This window comes from Chiloscyllium plagiosum, unplaced genomic scaffold (assembly GCF_037043375.1).
Source record: "Chiloscyllium plagiosum isolate Xiang-an unplaced genomic scaffold, Cpla_swu_hap1 HiC_scaffold_37, whole genome shotgun sequence".
Lineage (NCBI taxonomy): Eukaryota > Metazoa > Chordata > Chondrichthyes > Orectolobiformes > Hemiscylliidae > Chiloscyllium > Chiloscyllium plagiosum.
The window spans coordinates 37,725,778-37,751,751 of record NW_028270175.1 but is presented as its reverse complement, the minus strand read 5'-3'; the positions used below and the strand labels follow the sequence as shown (position 1 = coordinate 37,751,751).

At 44.3% G+C, this 25,974-nt stretch overlaps 1 protein-coding gene across 1 annotated transcript in view; it reads left to right on the top strand.

Moving 5' to 3' along the window:
* nphp4 (nephronophthisis 4) overlaps positions 1 to 25,974 on the top strand; it is a 450,076-nt gene that overhangs the window by 415,882 nt on the left and 8,220 nt on the right. Inside the window, exons 25-28 of the mRNA XM_087980586.1 lie at positions 7,379 to 7,464; positions 17,216 to 17,301; positions 20,546 to 20,717; positions 23,955 to 24,134. Of these exons, the coding sequence (XP_087836712.1) occupies positions 7,379 to 7,464; positions 17,216 to 17,301; positions 20,546 to 20,717; positions 23,955 to 24,134 (524 nt within the window). The remainder of the gene's footprint in view (positions 1 to 7,378; positions 7,465 to 17,215; positions 17,302 to 20,545; positions 20,718 to 23,954; positions 24,135 to 25,974) is intronic.

The window sequence follows — 25,974 nt, the reverse complement described above, 5'->3', positions numbered from 1 at the left end:
TGTGTGAGCAAATTAAATAGTGCATGTACCAGCTGAGCCACTGCAAGTGCTGTAAAGCAACTACCTGAGTGTTAGGCTTCTACAACCTCTTTCAGTCACTGAAGGTTTCCGTAGATGTCAGAGTGTAACTTGATCTTTGATCCCTCGAAAACTCCCTGCATAAAATGGGGATTGATTTACACTGCGTATAAAAGTGAACCACTGATATGTGGTCACTATTTTGAAACATCAGCATCTGCACAAAGAGTAGGCATTTCTTAAACTCCTGTACATCTCACAATACAGCCTGTGTCATCTGCTGATTCCATTATATCCCATTATAATCATAGAATCCTTCCTGTATGAAAGTGGGCCATTTGGCCCATTGAGTCCACACTCTGAAGCACATCCCATCCAGACTCACCCCATCCCTGTAATCCTGTATGTCGCCTGGCTTAACACCATATCCTTGGACATTATGGACAATTTAGCATGGCCAATCCACACAACATACATATTTTTGACTGTGGGAGAAAACCAGAGTGCCCAAAGGAAGCATGCACAGAATGTGCAAATTCCTCACAGACCGAGGGTGGAATCGAACCCATTTCCCTGGTGCTGTGAGGCAGCAGTGCTAACTATGGAGCCACCATGCTGCCCTAATGTAGAATTAACTAAAAACATACATTTGTGGTGTGAAGGATTGGGGCTGACCTAAGTATAGCACGCCTTGGCTATAAAAGGGAGGTGGAGGGCATGGGTGGGAAACAGTTTGCTTTATATACTGAGTAGATGCAAAAACATGATTTTTGCTGCAGGAGAAATGGGTTGTCTTATTTTCTAGATTGATTTATGTGCCATAATGTATGGTATTTTCTGGATTCCCTTTGTTTTTGGATCCATCAAATTAAGGGTGGCCAGCAAGAGCTCCATACTAATGAAATGGGAACTGATTCAGAGACCGTGTATTATCTCTGGAAAGGTTTATTCAAAGCAATTGCTTATAGTCCACGATAGCAGCTCAGTCTCTTGTCAGCCTCTATTTACCTTGTCAGAACAAATTCAGCACTTCAATCAGTGCATTTTATGATTAATGGCCCCTGTAAATTGAAGACCCTTTATAGTTTCTCTCTGTTACCCTGGATTGTATGACACTAATTTAACTTTCATTCAGCTGTTAGGTTTTAAAAAGGGACAGTTTCAATGCAGCTCCAGTTGAACATGGAGTTCATAAATTACTGACGGTAAATTGTTTCCAGGGTGGAAGAGAAAACTTCCCTGGCTATCAAATAGAATGGCAGCATTATCTGTGAAATGAATGAGAAATTTGTTAACCCTTCCTAATCATACAATGTGCTAATGTGCATTGTTTTATGTGGTAGTTTAAAGTATATTTGTGAGCCTACTGCAATTGCTTCTCTTCTCGGATTATATTTGTGGGGAGACGTTTTATTCTGTTTCAGCACTACTTGTACTCTCTGATTAAGTGTGAGCAGCTAATTGAGTGCGATGTATCTCCAAATCTTCAGTGGATCCTGGCAGTGATTATTCCCTGTTCAGTGTCTGCTTAACCTCTTCCTTTTCCCTCCCCCATTGTGAAATGTCTGTTCATTTGGCACTGCTGTCTGATGGCTGTATGATCCCTATAGTTCCCTCTGCACTGCAGCAGCTAATTCCCTTTCTCTTAAATACCTGTTGGGCCCATTACATTGCCTGGGAGTCTTGTCCATTTGGAAATCATTCCTCCTATGAAGAGCCAACCATGGCATTCTTCCAAAATTTTCTCTTCATATTTAGCTGAAGCCTGTGTTCTCTGTTCTGCCTACTTTCATAATGTGCTTTAAAGCAATTTACTATATTTTGTTTATGAGCTAAAACACAAAATTCTTGAGATGTAAAGTCAGCATCAGCCAGTTCTGATGTATCATACATAGGATCCCTACAGTGTGGAAACAAGCCATTTGGCCCACAAGCCCACACCGACCCTCCAAAGAGTAACCCACCCAGACCCATTCCCTTAACCTATTACTCTGTGTCTTCGAACTAATGCATCTAACATACACATCCCTGAACAATGTGGGCAATTTAGCCAATTCACCTAACGTGGACATCTTTGGATTGTGGGAGGAAACCCTCGCAGACATGGGGAGAATGTGCAAACTCCACACAGTCGCCAGAGGCTAGAATCGAACCTGGGTCCCTGGCGCTGTGAGGCAGCAGTGCTGATCACTGATCTATGCTCAAAACATTCACCCCTCATTTCTCTCTGTGTTTGCTTCTATTAGTATTTGTGATTGATTGCAACTTGCTACAGGTATTATTTTTAAGGTGGTTATGTTGTAATATGTCTATTTAATTCAAAGTAAAATGGGATACAGAATAGGATCATGTGACCAAGCCAAATGTGGGTGTTTGTGTGTGTTGGGCATTTGGTGTTTTTCAGCAGGCCAAGTGTTATTGTAAGCAACCAGATTTTACAGTCTTAATACAAAGGGGAGGCCAGTTCTTTCACTATTACAGACTTACAAACTCAGAAGCATTGAAAAGAAAGAGAGAAACAGGGACAATGGCTGTTTCAGTCAGTGGAGGGTTAAAGACTGCTTTCTCTATCAGAGTGAAGGTGGGTGAGAAAATGTTCCCTGTCAGGAGAGATGTATCCTATGATAATTGAAGGACTGTAGAAGATTTGTCTTGTGTGGCCAGGGGAAGGAACATGAGGATTGCTGTTGGAGGTCATCAAGTCATAGAGATGTACAGCACAAACAGACCCTTTGGTCCAACTATTCCATGCCCAGATAATTTTAATAAATCTAGTCCCATTTGCCAGCAATTACCCTATATTCCTCTAAACCCTTCTTAATCATATAGCCATCCAGATGCCTTTTAAATGTTGTAATGGTACCAGCCTCCACTTCCTCTGGCAGCTCATTCCATATATCTGCCACCCTCTGTGTGGAAAAAGTTGCCCCTTAGATCCCTTTTAAACTTTTCCCCTTTCACCTTAAATCTATGTCTCTAGTTTTGGATTTCCCCACCCTGGGGAAACTGCCTTGTCTGTTTACCTTATCCATGCCCTTCATGATTTTACAAACCTCTACAAGGTCACCCCTCAGCCTTCGTCCAGGGTAAATTGCCCCAGCCTATTCAGCCTCTCCTGACAGCTCAAACCCTCCAACCCTGGCAACATCCCTGGTAAATCTTTTCTGGACTCTTTCAAATTTCATAACTTCCTTCCCTTAGGTTGGTTCAGGATATCTGAGAAATCTAAGACAGTAATGTCAGCTGTTCACTGAACATTATAGCACAACAAAACAGGGAAATGTGTGCTGGAAATTAAATGACTGGTTTTTGTAAGACTAATTCCGAGGGGAGTGTTCTCTATCATATAGCTTTCTGTAGTATAGTGTTTTCAGTCATGTTAGATTAATGAGTGATTTATTTTGTAGTTTAGAGTATTAATTGGTGTTTAGTTGATGTTGATTTCAGTTTATTTGTTATAATCAAAGTTTGAAAGCTTGTGATTCTTGGGCCGAAGGGCCTGCTTCCACACATTGTAGGGGGTCTATGAAAACTAGTTGGCTACTGGAAGTTTGATTTTTTTTTAAAAGTAATTGGTCTCCACGGGGTTTGCAACATGCTTGACTGAGCACTGAAGCTGTGATCTGACGAATGTACAGCTTGAGCCTGTTTTAGCTGTGTTTATGTTGGATTTGTTTTATTGACGCGCTGTAAATGTTGACTTTGTGGAATGATAGCTCTGTTAAGACCTCTGGGCCTCTTTCAGATTTTCCCCTAGTTACTCCATCCCCATTCATGGAGTGTGCGCGTTGTTCACATTTCATGCTGTGCATGGTATCGGTAGTTTGTATTATGGACCAGGCCAGACTCCCTCAAAACATTTCAAGAAAGTAACCCAGACCCTAGCTTTGCTAGTTGTTTTAAGCAGGGGTAATGTGGATATCCCAGGAGCTGGTCAAGCCACTTAGTTTAAAACAAAACAGAATTTATTTACAGAATACTGAATAATTTAACCTCTCCGAAAACCCAACAGATCATCCCAACTTAATGATGCTTTTCCAAATACTTGCAACAATCCCCTTCAACACCCCTTGGCACAAAAGGTAAAATCAGAGTCTTACAGGAGAGATGTCAGAGACGGAGGGAGATAGCAGAATGGAACACCCTCTTCCATGTAGCTGTTTCTTTGACCAGCATTGTCAAACTGCCTGACTGCTTTCAGTGAATAGCCAGACTGCCAAAACCAACCAAAATAGAGCTGATAGAAATGGCCACTCCCCTTTCATTGTACAAGTGTTTTTTTTAAACTTAAAAGCCTTTCACCTGAGGCAGAATCCATTAGCTATAATCAAGTAGGCCCTTAAATCCATCCAAACTTTCACTTTTTGGAATCTGTGTTTTTACGACCTCCTGAGTAAAAAATCAAGGATAATATAATCTTCCTCTATCTATCATCATCAAATTTGACCAATTTACAAGCTTCTGTCTCTTTGCCATCGATGAAAATTCAAAACACCTGTAGGACTCTAAACTCTTGGCTACCCTCTAACTTCTTCTCCTGACAATCCTCCTCAAAAATATGCTCCGAAACTCTGCAGCTTTTAGCTTAATTGGATGCCTTCTATGTTACAGTTTGTCCATTGAATATCGAAGGGCTTCAAATTTTAAAAAGATAAAGATGAAGGAGTTGCTCTGTTAATTAGGCTTTCACTAGTTGTAGTAATGAGAGATGGTAAAAACAGAAATTGCTGCAAAAGCTCAGCAGGTCTGGCAGCATGTGTGAAGAGAAATTAGAGTTAAGGTTTCGGGTCTGATGACCCTTCCTCAGAATTTTAGTGAGAGATGACTTCTGTTTGTTTGTACAGGGTAAAGAATCATTCTGGGTAGAGTTGTAAAAAAGGAGTGGTAAAAGATCAGTTGTGGGAATACTTAATAGTTCCCTTTACACACTCAGATATTAAGAACCAGCAAAGAATGACCTGAAAGAAAGGTAGTTGTGATTTGGAGATGCCGGTGTTGGACTGGGGTGTGCAAAGTTAAAAATCACACAACACCAGGTTATAGTCCCACAGGTTTATTTGAAAGTACTAGCGCCGCTCCTTCATCACGTGATTGTGGAGAATAAGATTGTAAGATACAGAATTTATAGCAAAAGTTTACAGTGTGATGTATCTGAAATTATATATTGAAAATAACCTGGATTGTTTGTTAAATCTCTCGTCTTTTAGAATGATCATGTTGGTTTCAGTTCTTTCATATGTAAATCGCAGAATTTTTAAAAAAAATTACATTCTCAAGTGAACTTTAACAATTGGTGTCAGGTCGGCCCAGATAATGCATTGAAGGTGTGAGGTGCCCTGTGTGAGACTGACTGTGCCGCAATGGCCAGACTGATTCTAATCTAAAAAATGGATTTACAGAATCTTACATGGATTCATGCTGTTTTTGAGCAAAGTAAAATGTAATTCTGGAAGTACAAATTCACCCCACAATCTTATATGTGAATGTGTGTGTTTGTGTGGGGAGGTATGAGTGTCTGTCAGAGGGTGTGTGTGGGACTGTATCAGTCTGGGATAAAAAAAGGAGATGCTGATGTTATTAAGCAGGTTTTCTTGAGTCTGTTTCATTATAGAAAACTAAGAAATCATTCCAATGATACTTGAAAATCAAGTGGTGAATTGGAGTGGGACTTGTGGTTTCAGACCACTTGCACCCTCATTCTGGTGTGGTAATAATCAGGATCAGTGATGTGATAATAGCCTGATCTGTTTTTGTGAAGTTGATTGAAGGATCAACATTGACTCGAGACACTGGGAGCAACACATGCACCCTCCCCCCAGATTGAATGATGTTTATTTTTTGATGAATCAGAGAATCCCTACGGTAGGAACCAGGCCATTTAGCCCAACAAGTCCACACCGACCCTCCAAGGAGTAACCCACCAAGACTCATTTCTCTAGCCTATTACTCTCCATTTAGGCCTGACTAATGCACCTAACCTACATGTCCCGGAACACACTATGGGCAATTTAGCATGGCCAATCCACCTAACTTGCACGTCTTTGGATTGTGGGAGGAAACCGGAGCACCTGGAGGAAACCCACATAGATACAGGGTGAATGTGCAAACTCTGCATAGACAGTCGCCTGAGGCTGGAATTGAACCCGGGTCCCTGGTGCTGTGTGGTAGCAGTGCTAATCACTGAGCCACCCATGGTAATTTGTTTCAGATTTAAGATACTAACTAGAACCAATGAGACACCTAGAGAAAAGCTATTTCCAATTGCTACGGTGTCTATGGCCAGATGACATAGACTAAAGATTAGAGCTGGGCCTTTCAGGAGTGAAGTTAGGGAACATTAGTGGGCGGCACGGTGGCACAGTGGTTAGCACTGCTGCCTCACAGCGCCTGAGACCCGGGTTCAATTCCCGCCTCAGGCGACTGACTGTGTGGAGTTTGCACGTTCTCCCCGTGTCTGCGTGGGTTTCCTCCGGGTGCTCCGGTTTCCTCCCACAATCCAACGACGTGCAAGTTAGGTGGATTGGCCATGCTAAATTGCCCGTAGTGTTAGGTAAGGGGTAAATGTAGGGGTATGGGTGGGTTTCGCTTCGGCGGGTCGGTGTGGACTTGTTGGGCCGAAGGGCCTGTTTCCACACTGTAATGTAATCTAATCTAATTTCTCCGCACAAAATGTGGCAGAAGTTTGGGCAATATTCCAAAAATAAATGAACTATGTCACATTCAGTTCCGCCGTTGTGGAAACATGTGAAATGACTTTAAGAGAAGATGGACATGATCAATGAATTACAGCAGCATATAATTACTAGTCAGTTAATGCAATTGGAATTGTACTTTTGAGTCAAGGCAGTGGTTGAAACTTTAGAGCACACTGTTTATTAAGCTACCCTGTCGTACATAGCTATGGGTTGGAGTCTTCAAATAGACTTTGTATCGCATACCAATTAACTTTTCCAATGATGCCAACAGCAGAGGTTTAACTCCTGTCCTGGCTGAGGTTATGATGGAGGCATTGCCTTCTTAACCTCATCCCTTGCCTGAGGTGTGGTGACCCTGAGGGTAAACTCACTGCTGTTTGTCTCTCTCTAATGAATGAGAGAGTTGACAGTGGGATACTGGCCTTTCACTCCACTGAGCCTACTTATATTTTACCAGATAAAGGAAGCTAGAGGTACAGCAGAAAACACTGGGAAACATATATTGTCTCTTTTCACTCTCACCCTCCAAATTATTTTTCCCTATAATCTCCATTTTACAATCAATTACCCTGCACCTCTGCTGTTCATATGGGGTGTAAGGGCAGTGAATCTATGAAATTTGATATTGCTCTTTACTGCTGTGTGTGTCATTTGAAACTTTCCAGGTCTGACAGTACAGTCACCGAATGCTGAGCTTCAGATCAACGTTCGCTGCAGTGATTTCAACATCATTTGTGAGACGAAAAAAGTGGTATGTTATTGATTTCCTCACGTTAGTGACAAGCCAATAAGTTTTGAGTGCTTTTGACCTTTCAGAAACTGAAAATGATTTTGGGGCTAATTGTACTATGTTAGCTGGTAAGCTGAGTCAATTGGAGGGAAGCATCAGGTCCTCATCTGTGTTGTGTCTGTCCCTGTGCATTTTCTAAAATACTCATTGTGTCAGTATCTAAGCTAGTGACTGCCAGCTTGAGAGTAATCATGTCTTGCATCGCTGGCTGACTTGATTGCCGCAGTTGGGAATCTGAAATGCAAAATGCAAGAGTAGCATTGAACTGGAGAGAAGTCAGTTGGACCAGAATTAACTTGAAGGAGAGGGAGAAATAGGATGTGAGAAGAAGGATTGGCAATGAGCCCTTTCAATTTATTCTTTCATGGTATGTGGTCATCGCTGGCAAGACCATGCATTTGTTGTCTGTCCCTATTTGTCCTAGAACTGAATAGCATTTCAGAGGGCATTAAAGAGATAACCACATTGCTGATTCATATTAGACCAGACGTGGTAAAGATGGCATACATCCTTTCCTAAAATGCGTTAGGTTTTAATGACAGTGCATAGTGTGTAGTCATTGTCAGTGTTATTGAGGCTAGGTTTCGATTTCACATTCTGTGAACTGAGGTGACATTTCACTAGCTGCCATGGTGGGATTTGAGCTAGATAGTTTGCTTTGGTTCTGGATTATTAGCCCAGTGAGATTGCAGGTACTCTACTGTCTCCCCTGTCATCTTTAATGATTTCAGCCTCGGCATTTGGCACAGCGTCCAATAAGCAGCGTGTCTCCTCCTTGCCTGTTGTGCCGAGTTACAAAAGCAATAACAACTTGCATTTAGTTTGCACCCTTAATGTAATAAAACTTCCAAAAGCATTTCAGATGAGAGTTACAAAACAAAATGATATTGAGCTACATGAGGAGATAGAAGGTCAACTGACCAGAAGCTTTTTTGAAAAGGGATTTTTGGAAGGAGATGGGTGAGGTAGCAATGCAGAGAGACTGAGGGAGGGAAAGAATTCCAGAACCTAGGCTCTGGGCAGCTGAATTTAAGACCAGCAATCAGAACCAGGGCTACTCAGGAGATCAAAATTTAAAAGAGTAGATGAGGGTGGCACGGTGGCTCAGTGGTTACCACTGCTGCCTCACTGTGCTAGGGGCCCAGCTTTGATTCCAGCCCTGGGTGATATCTGTGTGGAGTTGCCACGTTCTCCCCGTGTCTGCGTGAGTTTCCTCCGGGTGCTCTGGTTTCCTCCCACAGTTCAAAGATGTGTAGGTTAAGTGAATTGACCGTGCTAAATTACCCATAGTATTCAGGGATGTGTAAGTTAAAAGTGCATTAGTATGGGGAAATACAGTGTAATAGGGTAGGGGAGTGGGTCTGGTTGGGATACTCTTCAGAGGGTCGGTGTGAGCTTGTTGGGCCAAATGGTCTGTTTCCACACTGTAGGGATTCTATGATATCTTGGAGAGATGTGAGCTCAGAGAAACTTTAAGATTAGATTAGATTAGATTAGATTAGATTAGATTACTTACAGTGTGGAAACAGGCCCTTCGGCCCAACAAGTCCACACCGCTCCGCCGAAACGCACCCCACCCATACCCTGACATTTACCCCTTACCTAACACTACGGGCAATTTAGCATGGCCAATTCACCTGACCTGCACATCTTTGGACTATGGGAGGAAACCGGAGCACCCGGAGTAAACCCACGCAGACACGGGGAGAACGTGCAAACTCCACACAGTCGCCTGAGGCGGGAATTGAACCCGGGTCTCTGGCGCTGTGAGGCAGCAGTGCTAACCACCGTGCCGCCCACAAGATGTAGGGAGTACTGCAGATGTGAAGGGATTTGAAAACAAGGTTGAAAGTTTTAATGTGGCAATATTACTTGACTGGGCGAATGTTGTTCAGCGAACACAGAAAGGACAGGTCAATGGGATTTAGTGCAACTTAAAACCACAGGCAGCAGAGTTTTGTATGACCTCAAATTTACGGAGTTAGTCAGGAGTGCGTTGGAATAGTTGAATCCTGAGTTAACAAAGGCTGAAAAAAGGTTTTGGCAGTGAAGGCAAAGTTGCACAGTGTTATGGAAGTGGAAACAAACAGTCTTTGTGGTGCTGTAGAAGCACAATTGGAAACTAATCTCGTGGTTAAAGGAGACACTAGCACAATAAACAGGCTGGTTTAGTTTCACTGTGTTGGCATTGAGATGGATGGAGTCAGTAGCCAGGATACAGAGTTTAGCGTTGGGGCTGAAAACAATGGCTTCAATGGATGTAGGTTTGCTCGCTGAGCTGGAAGGTTCATTTTCAGACGTTTCGTCACCATACTAGGTCACCATCTTCAGTGAACCTCCGGACGAAGCTTCCTAGTATGGTGACGAAATGTCTGAAAAGGAACCTTCCAGCTCAGCGAACAAACCTATGCCTAGAACCTCATCCTGAGCTACAAATCTCAAAACTCGCTAATGGCTTCAATATTCACCTACAGGTGAAAATATCTCCTGTACATAATCTCAGTCAAAGTATTTCAAAATGTGAAAAAAAAAAGTTTTATCAGATTTCCTATCAGTTCACAGTTTTCTAGAGGAACAGCCCCAGCCTGTTCAATTTTTTTCTGATTAAGTATAACCATTCCATTCTGGCCGATCCGTGGGAAATCCTTTTGCACTTCCTTCTCAGCACTTTACCATTCTTATAGTATGGAAGCCAGAACTGCTGACAGTGTTATCTAACCAAAATGCTGTACACAGGTTTAAATGATTTTTCTCACAGAGTGAGGCTTGTCTGGGAACATGGTCATCCATTAATGCAGGTCAGTGGACTAATATTGAGGTAGCCCCTTAGAACTCAATGACCTATAACATGAAAATACTACTTCATGAGGAATCTTTCAATACTTCCCATTATTCTTTAGGACACACCCAAAAATAAACTACAAAGTTTTTCTAGATGATTTATTTTATTAATAAGCACTTGCATGAATAAAGACACTTCCCTCATTTGTCTTTGGGAGCTGGGGAGGATGGTGAGTTTAATCTCTCCACTTATCTTCTTTAAACAACATCATTTTGGTCTCCTCACAATCACTGTAAAAATGTCCATTTTATACCTCTCTTGCTATTAGAACAGCTGCTAATGCATGTGATTTCTCCCTTTCTCTGTCTCTTTCACAGTTTGACAAGGCAGCTTTCTTTATCGTGACTTGCTTATCTCTCCTTGCCTTTCAGAAGTACAGTAAATCTTGCTTGGCCATGAATCATTACTTAGGCTCACACAGTAGTCAGTCTTCAGCAGTCTCAAGCGACCATGATGCTTTTTGAACCCAGCTAAGCTTTGCAGCATGCTTGCTGAGCAGTCGTGTATTTCACATTCACTCTATTACTCTGAAAAGTCCGCTTTGAAAAATCCGTACTCCTCCCCTGAAGAATGTAATAGATATGTTTTGACACAGACGGCAAATTAAATTCAAAAGTTTCTGACAGCTATGGAATTATCCACAGCTTAATTAGTCTTTTTTAACATGTAAAGTAATCTATTTGGGATGTCCCAAAGTGCTTTAAAATCAATTAATTGTTGAAGTGTTGTCATTGTTGTAATGTGGGAAATTGAGGAGCTAATTATCACACTGCAAACTTCCAAAAAAGCAGCAATGTGATAATGAACAGATAATCCAATTTCGGTGTTAATTGAGGGATAGAAATAATTGGTCAGGACACCAGAGAGCACTCCTCTTTGAATTATGTCATATCTGCACCTGGAAGAGTACACAAGGCCACGGTTCTAACATTCCTGAAAGACAACAGCTCTGACAGTGCAGCACTCCCTGAGGTCTGTAGAGTTGGTCAAGACTTGGCATTTAGGTCTCAGGTTATGGGTGCTAGCACTAGTTGTCATCATGTAACGAATAGAGGTCACTTTCATTTCCTGTGCCCGCACAGTAACCTGATGGAACTGATTCCATGCCCCTTGTAGAACCTGTTTGTTTTCCATCTTTTAGTTTCCATGGTTTTACCAGATTGTGGTTTCACCAGTTACAGCAGCTAAGATTGAGCCCAGTAATTATACCCACTGGGCCAAACTGACTGTGAGTCAATCCGACTTCTAAATGTTAGGCCACTTATCTGGTATTTTGGTCTCTGGTTGTCAGGTGCTTCTGCCACAGGTCTGAAGCAGCCGTAGAGGTGGGCAGAGCATGAGGTGGCAGTTTGGAATGCCCACTGCCATTTACTTGGCATCAGCCCAGTGCAATTCATGGTCGTTATCTTCTTCCACCAACCATACCCCCTCCACTCTCCTTTGTATCTACCATGCTGCCTTCATGTCCTGTCATATTCCTTCTCCATGCCCACATGTCCCCTTGTCCAGTATTCACGAAGTGCAAAATTCATGAGCCATATAATAACAGTGGCAAATCTTTGAAACTCTCATGAAATTAAAAAAAAAGTCAGCCATTCGGTTTACCCTTTGAGGAAAACTACCCCTTATATTCTCATCGAACTGTAAATCAAGTGGAATTAATGAAGGTCCTGTCGAAGATATCTTTAGTTTTTTTACACAGGTTTTGAAAACCGCTTCAAAAAAAAGATTATTATAAACTGACAATCAAACAAAGGTTACAGCTCCCATTGCACTCAGTAAACAATTCCTTGCCAGGCTGACTCCCCAGGATCTTCTTAGAGCTCAATCAACTTTCATAAAGAAGTCTCCTCACAACTGTATCGACAGAAACCGTATGAAACAATGGCCAGACAGAAAAATGTTGCCTTTATTTGAAGTTGGTTTTCATTGCCAATGTATGTTTATTTGTACAAGATTAATAGTTTCTGCTTCTAAAGCTCACAAACTGCCATACCTGAAGTGGCTTCCCTAGGCTTCAAGGAACTCATCCACCCCTACAAAAATATCCACGACATGGAAGCTTAACTTTGCAATAAACATTTAAATAGCGAACCCAACATCTGTTTAAGTGACGGTTAAGTTGAAGCTGCCATATTTCCTGACTTACCAAAAGTAGCAGGTGGGAATCAGAGGCCAAATTTTAAAATGCAGCTCCACCATCTCCTGTTTTGTCCTTTCAACATGGGTTAAGTCAGGGTGAGAGATGAAAATTCAGACCACAGCATGGGAAAATGACCCTGGCTTAGGTCTAAATGCAAAGCCTTGGAGGCATTTACATGTAGTTTTCTTTCACTGAAAGTGGGCATACAATCCAATAGTCAGCGGAGAACACAGAAATCATGGGCTAGATTGTTGTGATAATGGGATGAATATATTCCTATTAGTGATAAATTAGTGAAAAATTATGAAAGTTCCAAATATTTCAGTTAAATTCTTGTATGATAATCAAACAGTGATTCTATTGTAATCCCAAGCAAGATAGAATATTAACACAGGGAAGGCTGGTGTGGAGCCAAACCCTGGTGATTAGGCACTTTGAAGAAAATCTGATAATTATCCACTTGATGGATGAACTGTTAAAGATGCATGTTTCGCTCTGTAGTTGGTTCACTGCTCAGAAACTTAATGAGAGCTGCAGAAATATGACAATTTGTATTTCTCTTTGTTCCAAGCTGTCAGTGATGCCAAAAATAATCAAAAGTCTATTTATTGTCTTCTAAAATATGCCAAATAAGAAACTAAAGGACTGCGGGTGATCAGAAACAAAATCAGAAATTGCTGAACAAAATCGGCAGATCTGGCAGTGACTGTGGAGAGAAAGCGCAGTTAACATTTTGGGTCTAGTGACCCTTCTTTGGGTCTGTTCGAACAGTGTTTTAATTGAAATAGAAGTGAACTTTCAACATAATCTATATAAAGCAACAGGTTCCTGTGGAGTATAAGTACCAGCATGATCCAGCTGGGCCAACTGGCCCTTTTATAAAATTTCATGTCATTCCATGAAAGAGCACATGATTGTGGAGCAGTACTTGTTGAGAAGTGAACTGAGGGACACAGAGATATTCAGCAATGCTGATTAACCCCCAGGAAAGTCAGAGTAGGACGTTTCTGTTTCTGAAAGTTCAGGCTTTAGCTCACACAGGGTTGAATGGATTAAATGATCTCCTCCCACTCCCGATTTGATTTTGATCATATTGCTTATAAAGTATCAGTTTTTTAAAAACTTTATTCTTTCGTGGGATGTGGGCAGACAAGACCAGCGTTTGTTATCCATCTCAGCTTCCCTTGAGCTAAGTAGGTTGCTTGGCCCTAGTAGAGGGCTGTTGGACGTTTATCAATTGTTAAGGGTCAGGAATTACATGTAGGACAGATCAAGTAAGGATGGCAGATTTCCTTTCTGAACCAGGTGGGTTTTTACAAGAATTTATGGTGGTTGTCATGGCCACTGTTACTAAAATTGGCTTTCTATCCCAGATTTATTGAATAAGTTTAAATTCTATCATGGGATTTGTACACATGTCCTCAAAGCATTAATCTGGGCCTCTGGATTACATTTAATCCAGAGCTGCTGACATAACCTTTCAAAAAGCAGAATCCCTACATTCAGCCCATTGTGTCACGGTGACACTCTGAAGAGAATAAGTGTTGAACAGTGTGGCACTGGAAAAGCATAGCAGGTCAGGCAGCATCCAAGGAGCAGGAGAGTCGATGTTTTGGGCATTAGCCCTTTCTGATGATGGGCTTATCACCGAAACATCAACCCTCCTGCTCCTCGGATGCTGTCTGACCTGTTGTGCTTTTCCAGTGCCATGTTTTTTGACCCTGATTTCCAGCGTCTGCAGTTCTCACTTTCTTCTAGTCCTCCAAAGGGAATAACTCTGATAAAAGATGCAGCACTAAATAGTGGGATGCTGGTCCCAAACTGGCATCCACACATCTTGAGTTTCTCATTTCAATGCCGTTCGTGTCAAATGGAGCAAAGGAGAGAATCTATAATTATGGAATCATTAGCTCCATTCTTGCATAGCATTTCCTTATTTTTTCTTGTCAGAAGGAAAGGAAAGGGAAGATCAAATTTTAGCTGTAAATATGTTGCTGGAAAAGCGCAGCAGGTCAGGCAGCATCCAAGGAACAGGAGAATCGACGTTTCGGGCATAAGCCCTTCTTCAGGAATGAGGAAAGTTTGTCCAGCAGGCTAAGATAAAAGGTAGGGAGGCGGGACTTGGGGGAGGGGCGTCGGAAATGTGATAGGTGGAAAGAGGTCAAGGTGAGGGTGATAGGTCAGACTGGGGTGGGGGCGGAGAGGTCAGGAAGAAGATTGCAGGTTAGGAAGGCGGTGCTGAATTCGATGGATTTGACTGAGACAAGGTGGGGGGAGGGGAAATGAGGAAACTGGTGAAATCCGAGTTCATCCCTTGTGGTTGGAGGGTTCCTAGGCGGAAGATGAGGCGCTCTTCCTCCAACCGTCGTGTTGTTGTGGTCTGACGATGGAGGAGTCCAAAGACCTGCATATCCTTGGTGGAGTGGGAGGGGGAATTGAAGTGTTGAGCCACAGGGTGGTTGGGTTGGTTGGTCCGGGTGTCCCAGAGGTGTTCTCTGAAACGCTCCGCAAGTAGGCGGCCTGTCTCCCCAATATAGAGGAGGCCACATCGGGTGCAGAGGATGCAATAGATGATGTGTGTGGAGGTGCAGGTGAATCTGTGGCGGATATGGAAGTTTTCTTTGGGGCCTTGGAGGGAGGTGAGGGGGGAGGTGTGGGCGCAAGTCTTGCACCTCCTGCGGTTGCAGGGGAAGGTGCCGGGAGTGGAGGGAAATATATCCTTGGTGGTGGGGTCCGTTTGGAGGTGGCGGAAACGGACCCCACCACCAAGGATATATTTCTCTCCCCTCCCCTATCAGCATTCCGTAAAGACCACTCCCTCTGTGACTCCCTTGTCAGATCCACACCCCCCACCAACCCAACCTTGCGCCCACACCTCCCCCCGCACCGCCTTCCTAACTGTAATCTTCTTCCTGACCTCTCCGCCCCCACCCCAGTCTGACCTATCACCCTCACCTTGACCTCTTTCCACCTATCACATTTCCGACGCCCCTCCCCCAAGTCCCTCCTCCCTACCTTTTATCTTAGCCTGCTGGACAAACCTTCCTCATTCCTGAAGAAGGGCTTATGCCCGAAACGTCGATTCTCCTGTTCCCTGCATGCTGCCTGACCTGCTGCGCTTTTCCAGCAACACATTTTCAGCTCTGATCTCCAGCATCTGCAGACCTCACTTTCTCCTCAAAGATCAAATTTTACCCAGACGGCAGATCAGGCTACATATTTTCTGAACTCCACTTGACTATTTGAAAATGTTTCCTCCAAATGTTGGTTGAGGAGTGCTTAGAAACATACCATGTTTTTGATCTGGTTTGAGTTCTTCAGTCAGTATACATTCATCTAATGATGTCAAGATACTTGTTTGGTATGCAGCTTTATCAATGCTGTAACACTTGATTATGTGAAAATCATTGAATCCTTAGTGTGGAAGCAGGGCTTTCAGCCTATTGAGTCCACATCAACTCTCCAAACAGTATCCCACCCATCTCTGTAACTCTGCATTTCTCATGGCTAATCCAACTAGCCTAGACATCCTAGGACGATTTACTAATCCACCTAATCTGCACATGGTAAGATCCTAGGGAGTGTTGCTAAACAAAGAGATCTTGAAGTGCCAGTTCATAGCTCCTTGAAAGTGGAGTCGCAGGTAGATAGGATAGTGAAGGCGGCGTTTGGTATGCTTTTCTTTATTGGTTAGAGTATTGAGTACAGGAGTTGGGAGGTCATGTTGCGGCTGTACAGGACATTGGTTAGGCAACTGTTGGAATATTGCGTGCAATTCTGGTCTCCTTCCTATCGGAAAGATGTTGTGAAACTTGAAAGGGTTCAGAAAAGATTTAAAAGGATGTTGCCAGGGTTGGAGGATCTGAGCTATAGGGAGAGGCTGAACAGGCTGAGATTGTTTTCCCTGGAGCGTCGGAGGCTGAGGGGTGACCTTATGGAGGTTTATAAAATCATGAGGGGCATGGATAAGATAAATAGACAAAGTCTTTTCCCTGGGGTTGGGAAATCCAGAACTAGAGGGGATAGGTTTAGGGTGAGAGGGGAAAGAAATAAAAGAGACCTAAGGGGCAACCTTTTCACTCAGACAGTGGTACATGTATGGAATGAGCTGCCAGAGGAAGTGGTGGAGGCATCATTTAAGAGGCATCTGGATGAGTATATGAATAGGAAGATTTGGAGGGATATGGGCCAGGTGCTGGCAGGTGGGACTAGATTGGGTTGGGATATCTGGTTGCCAAGGACGAATTGGACCGAAGGGTTTGTTTCTATGCTTACATCTCTATGACTCTATCATTGGACTGTATGAGGAAATCGGAGAACGCAAAGGAAACCCATGCAGACACAGAGAGAATGTACAGACTCCACAAAGACCGTCACCCGGAGGTGGAATCAAACCCGTGTCCCAGGCACTGTGAGGCAGCAGAGCTAACCACCGAGCCACTGTGCTGGCTGGCAAAATGGCAGAAAGTATCTCCGTTTGTGGAGCTGGGTTTCTTTGCCTTTCTGAATGTCTTAATGCTGTGTTTGGGAGTTTGCAAAGTCATGAACTGACAAAAATACCAAACATTTGTAGGGTTGAGAACATCTAGGTTCATATTTTAGCACAAGCTGCTGAGAAGATTTAATAGTTGCTTACTTGCAGGTGAATTACTATTAGCATCAGCAGAGAACATTTTAGTCTTTAATGGGCCAAACCTTTAACTATCTCATTTTTATTTCTTTTGCAGGCCCACAATGAGCCTCAGGATGTTTTCCTGAAAGTGGCGTGTGGCCCCAGTCCAGAGGTCAAGAAGTTCTTTGTCATTGTTTACATGTGAGAAACTTGATTTGAATTATGTGTGATTAGGTACCAACTAATCATTGCATGAAGTCACTGGGTCTACAATATGCTGCTTTCTATCCTTTGGATTTGTCAGAATAATAGATCTGTGCACATACAATGAAATTTTCAACCAGATGCACATAAAATATAGGAGCCCCAATAGTCAGTGGGAAATTGAGAAGCAAATTTGTAAAGAGATCTCAGTTATCTGTAAGAACAATAGGGTGGTTATGGTACGGGCTTTTAACTTTCCAAACATAGACTGGGAGTGTCATAGTGCTAAGGGCTTGGATGGAGAGGAATTTGTTAAGTGTGTCCAAGACAATTTTCTGATTCAGTATGTGGATGTACCTACTAAAGAAGGAGCAAAACTTGACCTACTCTTGGGAAATAAGGCAGGTGACTGAGGTGTCAGTGGAGGAGTACTTTGGGGTCAGTGATCATATTAGTTTTAAAATAGTGATGGAAAAGGATAGACTGGATCTAAATGTTATTTCTAAATTAGAGGAAGGCCGATTTTGACAGTATTCAGCAAGAACTTTCAAAAATTGATTGAAAGTTTGTTCATGTTAGGGTGAAAAGCAAGACTGGTAGGAGCAGGGGATGCTGGATGATGAGAGAAATTGAGGTTTTGATCAAGAAAAAGGTGGAAGCTTACGTTAAGTATAGACAGCAGGGATCGAGGGAATTCCTAGAATAGTATAAAGGCAGTAGGAGTACACTTAAGAGGGAAATCAGGAGGGCAAAAAGGGGACATGAGATAGTGTTGGCAAATAGGGTGAAGGAGAATCCAAAGGGATTCGATAAATACATTAAGGACAAAAGGATAACTATGGAGAGAATAGGACGCCTCAAAGATCAGCAAGGCTGTCTATGCGTGGAAGCGTAGCAGGCTGGGGAGATGCTAAGTGAGTATTTTACGTCAGTGTTTACTGTGGGGAAGGATATGGAAGATAGAGAGCGCGAGGAAATAAATAGCGACTTCTTGAAAAATGTCCATGTTACAGAGAAGGCAGTGCTGGAGGTCTTAAACGCATAAAGATGGATGAATCCCCGAGACCTGGATGGGTGTATCCTAGAACTCTGTGTGAAGCTAGGGCAGTGATTGCTTGGCTCTGTGCTGAGATGTTTGTGTCACCGATAGCCACCGGTGCGGTACTAGAACACTAGAGATTGACTAATGTGGAAAAGCCAGGGAACTATAGACCGGTCAGCTTGACATCTGTGGTGGGCAAGTTGTTGGAGGGAGTCCTGAGGGACAGGATTTACACGTATTTGGAAGGGCAAGGACTGATTAGATCATGTCTCACTAACTTGAAGCAATAACCAGAAGGATTGATGAGTGCAGAGCATGGATGGACTTCAGTAAGGCGTTCAACTAGGTTCCTCATGGTAGACTGATCAGCAAGGTCAGATCAAATGGAATACAAGGAGAACTTGCCATTTGGATACAGAACTGGCTTGAAGGTAGAAGAGAGAGAGTGGTGGTAGAGAGTTGCTTTTCAGACTGGAGGCCTGTGACCAGCGGTGTCCCACTACGATCAGTGCTGCGTCCACTGCTCTTTGTTATTTATAGAAATGATTTGGATGTGAACATAGGAGGCACAGTTAGTAAGTTTGCAGATGACATCAAAACTGGAGCTATAGTGGACAGTGAAGAAGGTTACCTCAGATTACACCTGGATCTTGATCATATGGGCCAATGGGCTGATGAATGGCAGATGGAGTTTAATTTAGATAAATGCGAGGTGCTGCATTTTGGAAATACAAATCAGGGAAGGACTTATACACTTAATGGTAAGGTCGTGGAGAGTGGTGCTTAACAAAGATACCTTGGAATGCAGGTTCATTATTCCTTGATAGTGGATTCGCAGGTAGATACGATAGTGAAGAGGCATTTGGTATGCTTGCCTTTATTGGTCAGTGCATTGTATGTAGGACTTGGGAGGTCATGTTGCAGCTGTACAGGACGTTGGTTAGACCACTTTTGGAATACTGTGTGCAATTATGGTCTCCCTCCTATTGGAAGAATGCTATGGAACTCGAAAGGGTTTAGAAAAGATTTACAAGGATGTTACCAGGATTGGAGCATTTGAGCTGTAGGGCAAGGCTGTTTTCCCTGGGGAATCGGTGGCTATGGGGTGAAATAATAGAGGTTTATAAAATCATGAGGGGGATAATTAGGGTGGAATAGCCAAGGTCTTTTTCTCAGTGTAGGGGAGTCCAAAATGAGTGTGCTTAGTTCAAGCTGAGTGGGGAAAGATTTGAAAGGAACCTGAGGGAAAACCTTTTCACACACAACGGAATGAGCTGCCAGAGGAAGTGGTGGAGGCTGGTAAGTTACAACATTTAAAAGGTATCTGGATGGGTTTGGAGAGATATGAACCAAGTGCTGACCAATGGGACTAGCCTAATTTAGATTCAATGTTGGACCGAAAGGTCTGTTTCTGTGCTGTACGACACTGTGACTGTGTACATGACAATACACATTACATTTGAAGCCCTGTTGGCTGCACACTGCAGGTCCGGAAAGCTGAGTCTTTGAATGACGTATCTCTCTGGCTGCTGTTGGGAGTGTGAGAGAATCCCTCTTCTAAAATGGAGCCGTGACAGAAGGAGACCATTCAGCCACTTGGATCATGTTGTCACATGGGCAAAATGAAAAAAAAATCTATTCTGGAAATTTGAAATAAGATCAAAAAATTCTTCATGTTGCATTTTGATAAAATGCCCCGAAGGTCTACTCTCTTCAGATGCTGTTTATCTGCTGTACTTTGTTCTCTTCTGGAACCAGATTGGCAGTGGCCTATTGGCAGTGGTTTCCCCAAGTACCGGTGAGTGATGGCAAGATCTGATGTGCCATCAGGAGACTCTAGAGTAGGGTCTTCCAAACGTTGGGGTCAAGAGCTCTGACCAAGTTATGCAGCTGTGTTTCCATTCTAATAAGGCCCTGATCTCACAGCCTCTCCTCTCCCACATTTTCATAATCTCCCTCCCTTCCTCAAACCCTGCAAACTCTCATAGAGAGAGAGATTTCAACCCTCAAAATCAGATCATGACCCGGGAAATGGTTTGGGAAGCACTGCCAGGGAACATTCTGAAGGTTAGCCCCTTTGAATCTTTATAACTGGGGATCAATTAGCAGCAAGCTATACACATTTATCTTGCATTGAACTACTGCAGTTTGATCAAATAGAGGGAAGTGAGGAGAAACATTTCTGGCTCCATTTTGCAGGGACCCCTGGGTGGCAGTGCCCGTCCAGATATGGCAGTTCTACATACACTCCATGCAAAAGATTGATGTGAGCTGTGTGGTCGGGGAACTTACTCAACTCTCACTGGTTCTACGTGGGACACAAGCTGTCCGGAAGGTCGCTGCTTATACCTCAAGTCCTGAAGAGTTGCAGGTAACTGTACATTTATTGACAGAGAGATTACACCATTTTAAATATTGTTTTGTCACTTTCACATCTTTCGAGATACAAGCTCTTAGCTCCCAAATTTATGCACTACCTCCCTTTCTGGCAACTTAGTAAATGGAAAATCAGGGAGAGCTGAGGATCAGTATGAGCTGGGGATCAGGTTGGGGATTATGGTGAGCTGGGGATCGGGTTGGGGATTGTGGTGAGATGGGGATTGGGTTGGAGATTGCGGTGAGTTGGGGATCGGGTTGGGGATTGCGATGAGCTGGGGATTGGGTTGGCGATTGCGGTGAGCTGGGGATTGGGTTGGGTTGTGGTGAGCTGGGGATTGGGTTGGAGATCATGGTGAGCTGGGGATCGGATTGGAGATTGGGGTGAGCTGGGGATTGGGGTGTGGTTGTGGTGAGCTGGGGATCGGGTTGGGGATCGGGTTGGTGAGCTGGGGATCGGGTTGGAGATTGCGGTGAGCTGGGAATCAGGTTGGGGATTGCGGTGAGCTGAGGATCAGGTTGGAGATTGCGGTGAGCTGAGGATCGGGTTGGGGATTGTGGTGAGCTAGGGACTGGCCTGGGGATTGCGGTGAGCTGGGGATCGGGTTGGAGATTGCGGTGAGCTGGGGATCGGGTTGGGGATTGTGGTGAGCTGGGGATTGGGTTGGGGATCATGGTGAGCTGAGGATCGGATTGGAGATTGCGGTGAGCTGGGGATCGGGTTGGTGAGCTGGGGATCGGGTCGGGGATTGTGGTGAGCTGCGGATCGGGGTGAGCTGGGGATTGGGTCGGAGATTGCGGTGAGCTGAGGATCGGGTTGGAGATTGCGGTGAGCTGGGGATCGGGTTGGGGATTGCGGTGAGCTGAGGCTCGGATTGGGTATTGCGGTGAGCTGGGGATCTGGTTGGGGATTGTGGTGAGCTGGGGATCGGGTTGGTGAGCTGGGGATCGGGTTGGAGATTGCGGTGAGCTGGGAATCAGGTTGGGGATTGCGGTGAGCTGAGGATCAGGTTGGAGATTGCGGTGAGCTGAGGATCGGGTCAGGGATTGCGATGAGCTAGGGACCGGCCTGGCGATTGCGGTGAGCTGGGGATCGGGCCAGAGATTGCAGTGAGCTGGGGATCCGGTCAGGGATTGCGGTGAGCTGGGGATCGGGTCGGGGATTGTGGTGCGCTGGGGATTGTGGTGAGCTAGGGATCGGGCTGGGGATTGCAGTGAGCTAGGGATCTGGTTGGGGATTGGGGTGAGCTGGAGATTGGGTTGGGGATTGTGGTGAGCTAGGGATCGGTTGGGGATTGTGGTGAGCTAGGGATCCGGTCAGGGATTGTGGTGAGCTGGGGATCTGGTCGGGGATTGGGGTGAGCTGGGGATTGTGTTGGGGATTGCGGTGAGCTGGGGATCGGGTTGTGGATTGCGGTGAGCTGGGGATCAGGTTGGGGTTGTGGTGAGCTGGGGATTGGTTTGTGGATTGTGGTGAGCTGGGGATCGGGTCGGGGATTGCGGTGAGCTGGGGATTGGTTGGGGGATTGTGGTGAGCTGGGGATCGGGTTGGTGATCAGGGTTAGCTAAAGATCGGGTCAGGGATTGCGGTGAGCTGGGGATCAGGTTGGGGATTGTGGTGAGCTGGGGATCGGGTTGGAGATTGCAGTGAGCTGGGGATCAGGTTGGGGATTGCAGTGAGCTGGGGATCAGGTTGGGGATTGCGGTGAGCTGGGGATCGGGTCGGGGATTGTGGTGAGCTGGGGATCGGGTTGGTGATCAAGGTTAGCTGAAGGTCGGGTCAGGGATTGTGGTGAGCTGGGGATCAGGTTGGGGATTGTGGTGAGCTGGGGATCGGGTTGGAGATTGCGGTGAGCTGAGGATCAGGTTGGAGATTGCGGTGAGCTGAGGATCGGGTTGGGGATTGTGGTGAGTTAGGGACTGGCCTGGGGATTGCGGTGAGCTGGGGATCGGGTCAGGGATTGCGATGAGCTAGGGACCGGCCTGGCGATTGCAGTCAGCTGGGGATCGGGCCAGAGATTGCAGTGAGATGGGGATCCGGTCAGGGATTACGGTGAGCTGGGGATCTGGTCGTGGATTTTGGTGTGCTGGGGATTGTGGTGAGCTAGAGATCTGGTTGGGGATTGTGGTGAGCTAGGGATCTGGTTGGGGATTGGGGTGAGCTGGGGATTGGGTTGGGGATTGTGGTGAGCTAGGGATCGGTTGGGGATTGTGGTGAGCTAGGGATCCGGTCGGGGATTGTGGAGAGCTGGGGATCCAGTCGGGGATTGGGATGAGCTGGGGATCCAGTCGGGGATTGGGATGAGCTGGGGATCTGGTCGGGGATTGGGGTGTGCTCGGGATCCGGTCGGGGATTGATGTGAGCTGGGGATCAGGTCAGGGATCAGGGTGAGCTGGCGATCAGGTCAGGGATCAGGGTGAGTTGTGAACTGAAGTTACTCAGTGAGCTGACCTCTGAATACATTTCTGTCTAAAAGTTCCCTGTCCAATGTGCAAATCCCAACTATAAATCAAAAAGCTTCCTGTTCTGATTGAGAACTAAGCTGAGTGAATTGGGTGAGATGATTAGAATTTACCCCTTTGAGCTGGACAGAATGAAACGTCTGAAGCGGCGTGACCATAGCTGCAGATTGTGGGGTTGGAGCGAGGCCAGGGTGAGACTTGGCAGAGGCATTCCTGTATAAAATAACGAGAGGTACAGATAGGCTTAATGGTAGTTGTCTTTTCCCTCGGGTGGCAGATTTCAAGACTTGAGGGTGCATTTTTAAGGTGAGAGCAGAGAGATTTTGAAAAAGACATAAGGGGCAAATGTTTTACAGAGTGATTCACATGTGGAATGAACATCCTGAGGAAGTGGTGGATGTGGGTGCAGTTATAACATTTAAAAAGCATTTGGATAAATCCATGAATAGGAAAGGTTTGGAGGGGTATAGGCCAGGAGCAGGCAGGTGGGACTAGTTTAGTTTGGGATTATGTTCCACATGGACTGGTTGAATCGAAAGGTCTGTTTCCATGCTGTCTGGTCATAAAGAAACTGAGCTGGATGGGGTAGTTACATGGAAGGAGGTTGTATCATTCAGAATGACATCCACAGGAGAGCCCAGGAAAGATTTCAGAGACCCGTGTTGTCAGTCTCCTTGTCTTTGTGCAAATTTTTATTGATTGATGTTTAGGAATATAATTTTATAAATAGATCTTTTGAAACTTTAATATGTTTTCATTATCCCTGTAGACTACACCCTCAGATGTCTTCTTACTTCCACCGCACACAGTGAAGGACCTGCACATTAGTATACGTCCTCAGAAAGAAGGAGATCGCTGTCTCTACCTGAATGTAGTGGATGTCGATTTTCGCCAGCTGGTAGCCTCTTGGCTGGTCTGCTTAAGTTGTAAGCAGCCCACCATCTGTAAGGTAATGAGACTATTGCATCTTTATTAAAGACAAATGGATCAATATAAGGTTATTCACTCATTTCAGTATCTTAATGAATCCTTTCATATACATGGGCACAATTCTTCCTGCCCATTAGTTTTGCCTTTAGCTCTTACCTCTGTGTCCTTTCAGTGCCAAGCAAGGGCTGCTCAGTGACTCAATTGCATCCAAGATTGACCTCACCTGCTTCTGTCCCCTTTAGCCTCAGCATTTCCACAGGCCCGACAACTCCTTAACTACAATATTTCCTTCAACCTGACCCCTCCTCGTTCTGATATCACCTTCGACCCCAGTACCTCATCAGCTCAGTCTGTGCTGATCATTCACTGAACACTAGGAAGATGTGAAATATTAATGTGGAAGCGAAAGCTGAAGCTTCAGTAGTCTTTATTTTAATTTGTATTATGAGTGTTATCGGCTGGGCCAGCATTTATTGCTCGTCCCTACTTGCCCTTGAGATGGTGGTGATGAGCTGCCTTCTGCAGTCCCCCAGCTCATGCTCAATACATCCTGATGCCATGTCAATGAAAGGATTCTGCTGCCTGGGTTGATGAAGCACTTGTTTTCAGTGAAGACAAATAATGTAGTCATAAACTCAGTAAGGTTTAGAGAGAGTGTTTTTGCTCGTGAAGTAAGAACCATTAGATATCACTAAGGCATCATCCCATGAACATTGCTGTTGACGTGAGTTGCATTGACCTTCGAATCACTGCAGTGGAGTTTCACACCTGAATTCACTGTGATCAAATGCTCGGAGTGGCTGCTGCTCAAACTCTCTGATAAATCTGTAGGTGAGTTACGTTGTTTTTCAAGAGAAACATCCTGCATTGAGGCAAAGAAAGGGAGGAAATAATTTTGGACAGTAAAGCATGCTGTGGTACAAGATGTCTGTTATACATCCTGCCCAATATTCCTCATTGACTTTGGTGGAGTTGATCATGAGCATAGAAATTGCTGGAAAACCTCAGCAGCTCTATCAGCATCTGTGGAGAGAAAACAGTTTTGCACAGATGCTGAGATTTTTCCAGCAGTTTCTGATTTTGTTTCTGATTCCCAGCACCTGCAGTTTTTTGGTGTTTTTTTTTGTTGATCATTGAGCAGGTCGATTAGACAAGGCAGCAGGAGCACCTTCATTCGCATTGCACAATTGCCAGCAAAGATCTCTAGCCTTTCAGTTTTCTTGCCCATTGGACTTGAGCAACTTGGATTGCCTCAATTCTTCAGGTGTTAAGTGCATGGATTTATTTGGACCTGAGCTGTACAAACCAGCGAAGTGTGAGGTTCAATTTGATTTTGTGCTAGAGTATGTTGATCTGAGGCTGAAGCAGTGACAGGGCTCCGATAATTGACATATGTATCTCTGAACTCTTTAATGAGGGCTGAATGGAGCTACGTCAACAATATGAGAGAGAAGGCCAAGTAATGAACCTCATGTTGACTGATGGACAACTGTGTAGAAAGACCTCATTACTGCTAAGAAGAGAGAGATGTTGTCTAACTGTCTCATCTTGCATCAGGTCATACGTAAGAATACAAAAACAATCACAGCCATTTTTACGACAGGGAAAAAAAAGGTTGCTAATTGGTTGGCAAGTTGATTCTGATTGGCTTGTATTCAAAAGTTTAATACAATTTTTGATTTAAAAATTTTTAAACAATCACAACAATTTATGCTGTTAAAGAGTGCTGGTAAGTTGACTCTCATTGGTTCAGATGCCTTGTAGTATACATTGTCATTGTTTAAAATTTGGCGTTCTTGTATTTGTCCCAACGAACCACGCGTAAAGCTTCAGTAACATATTTCTCTTTGCAGCAGTTC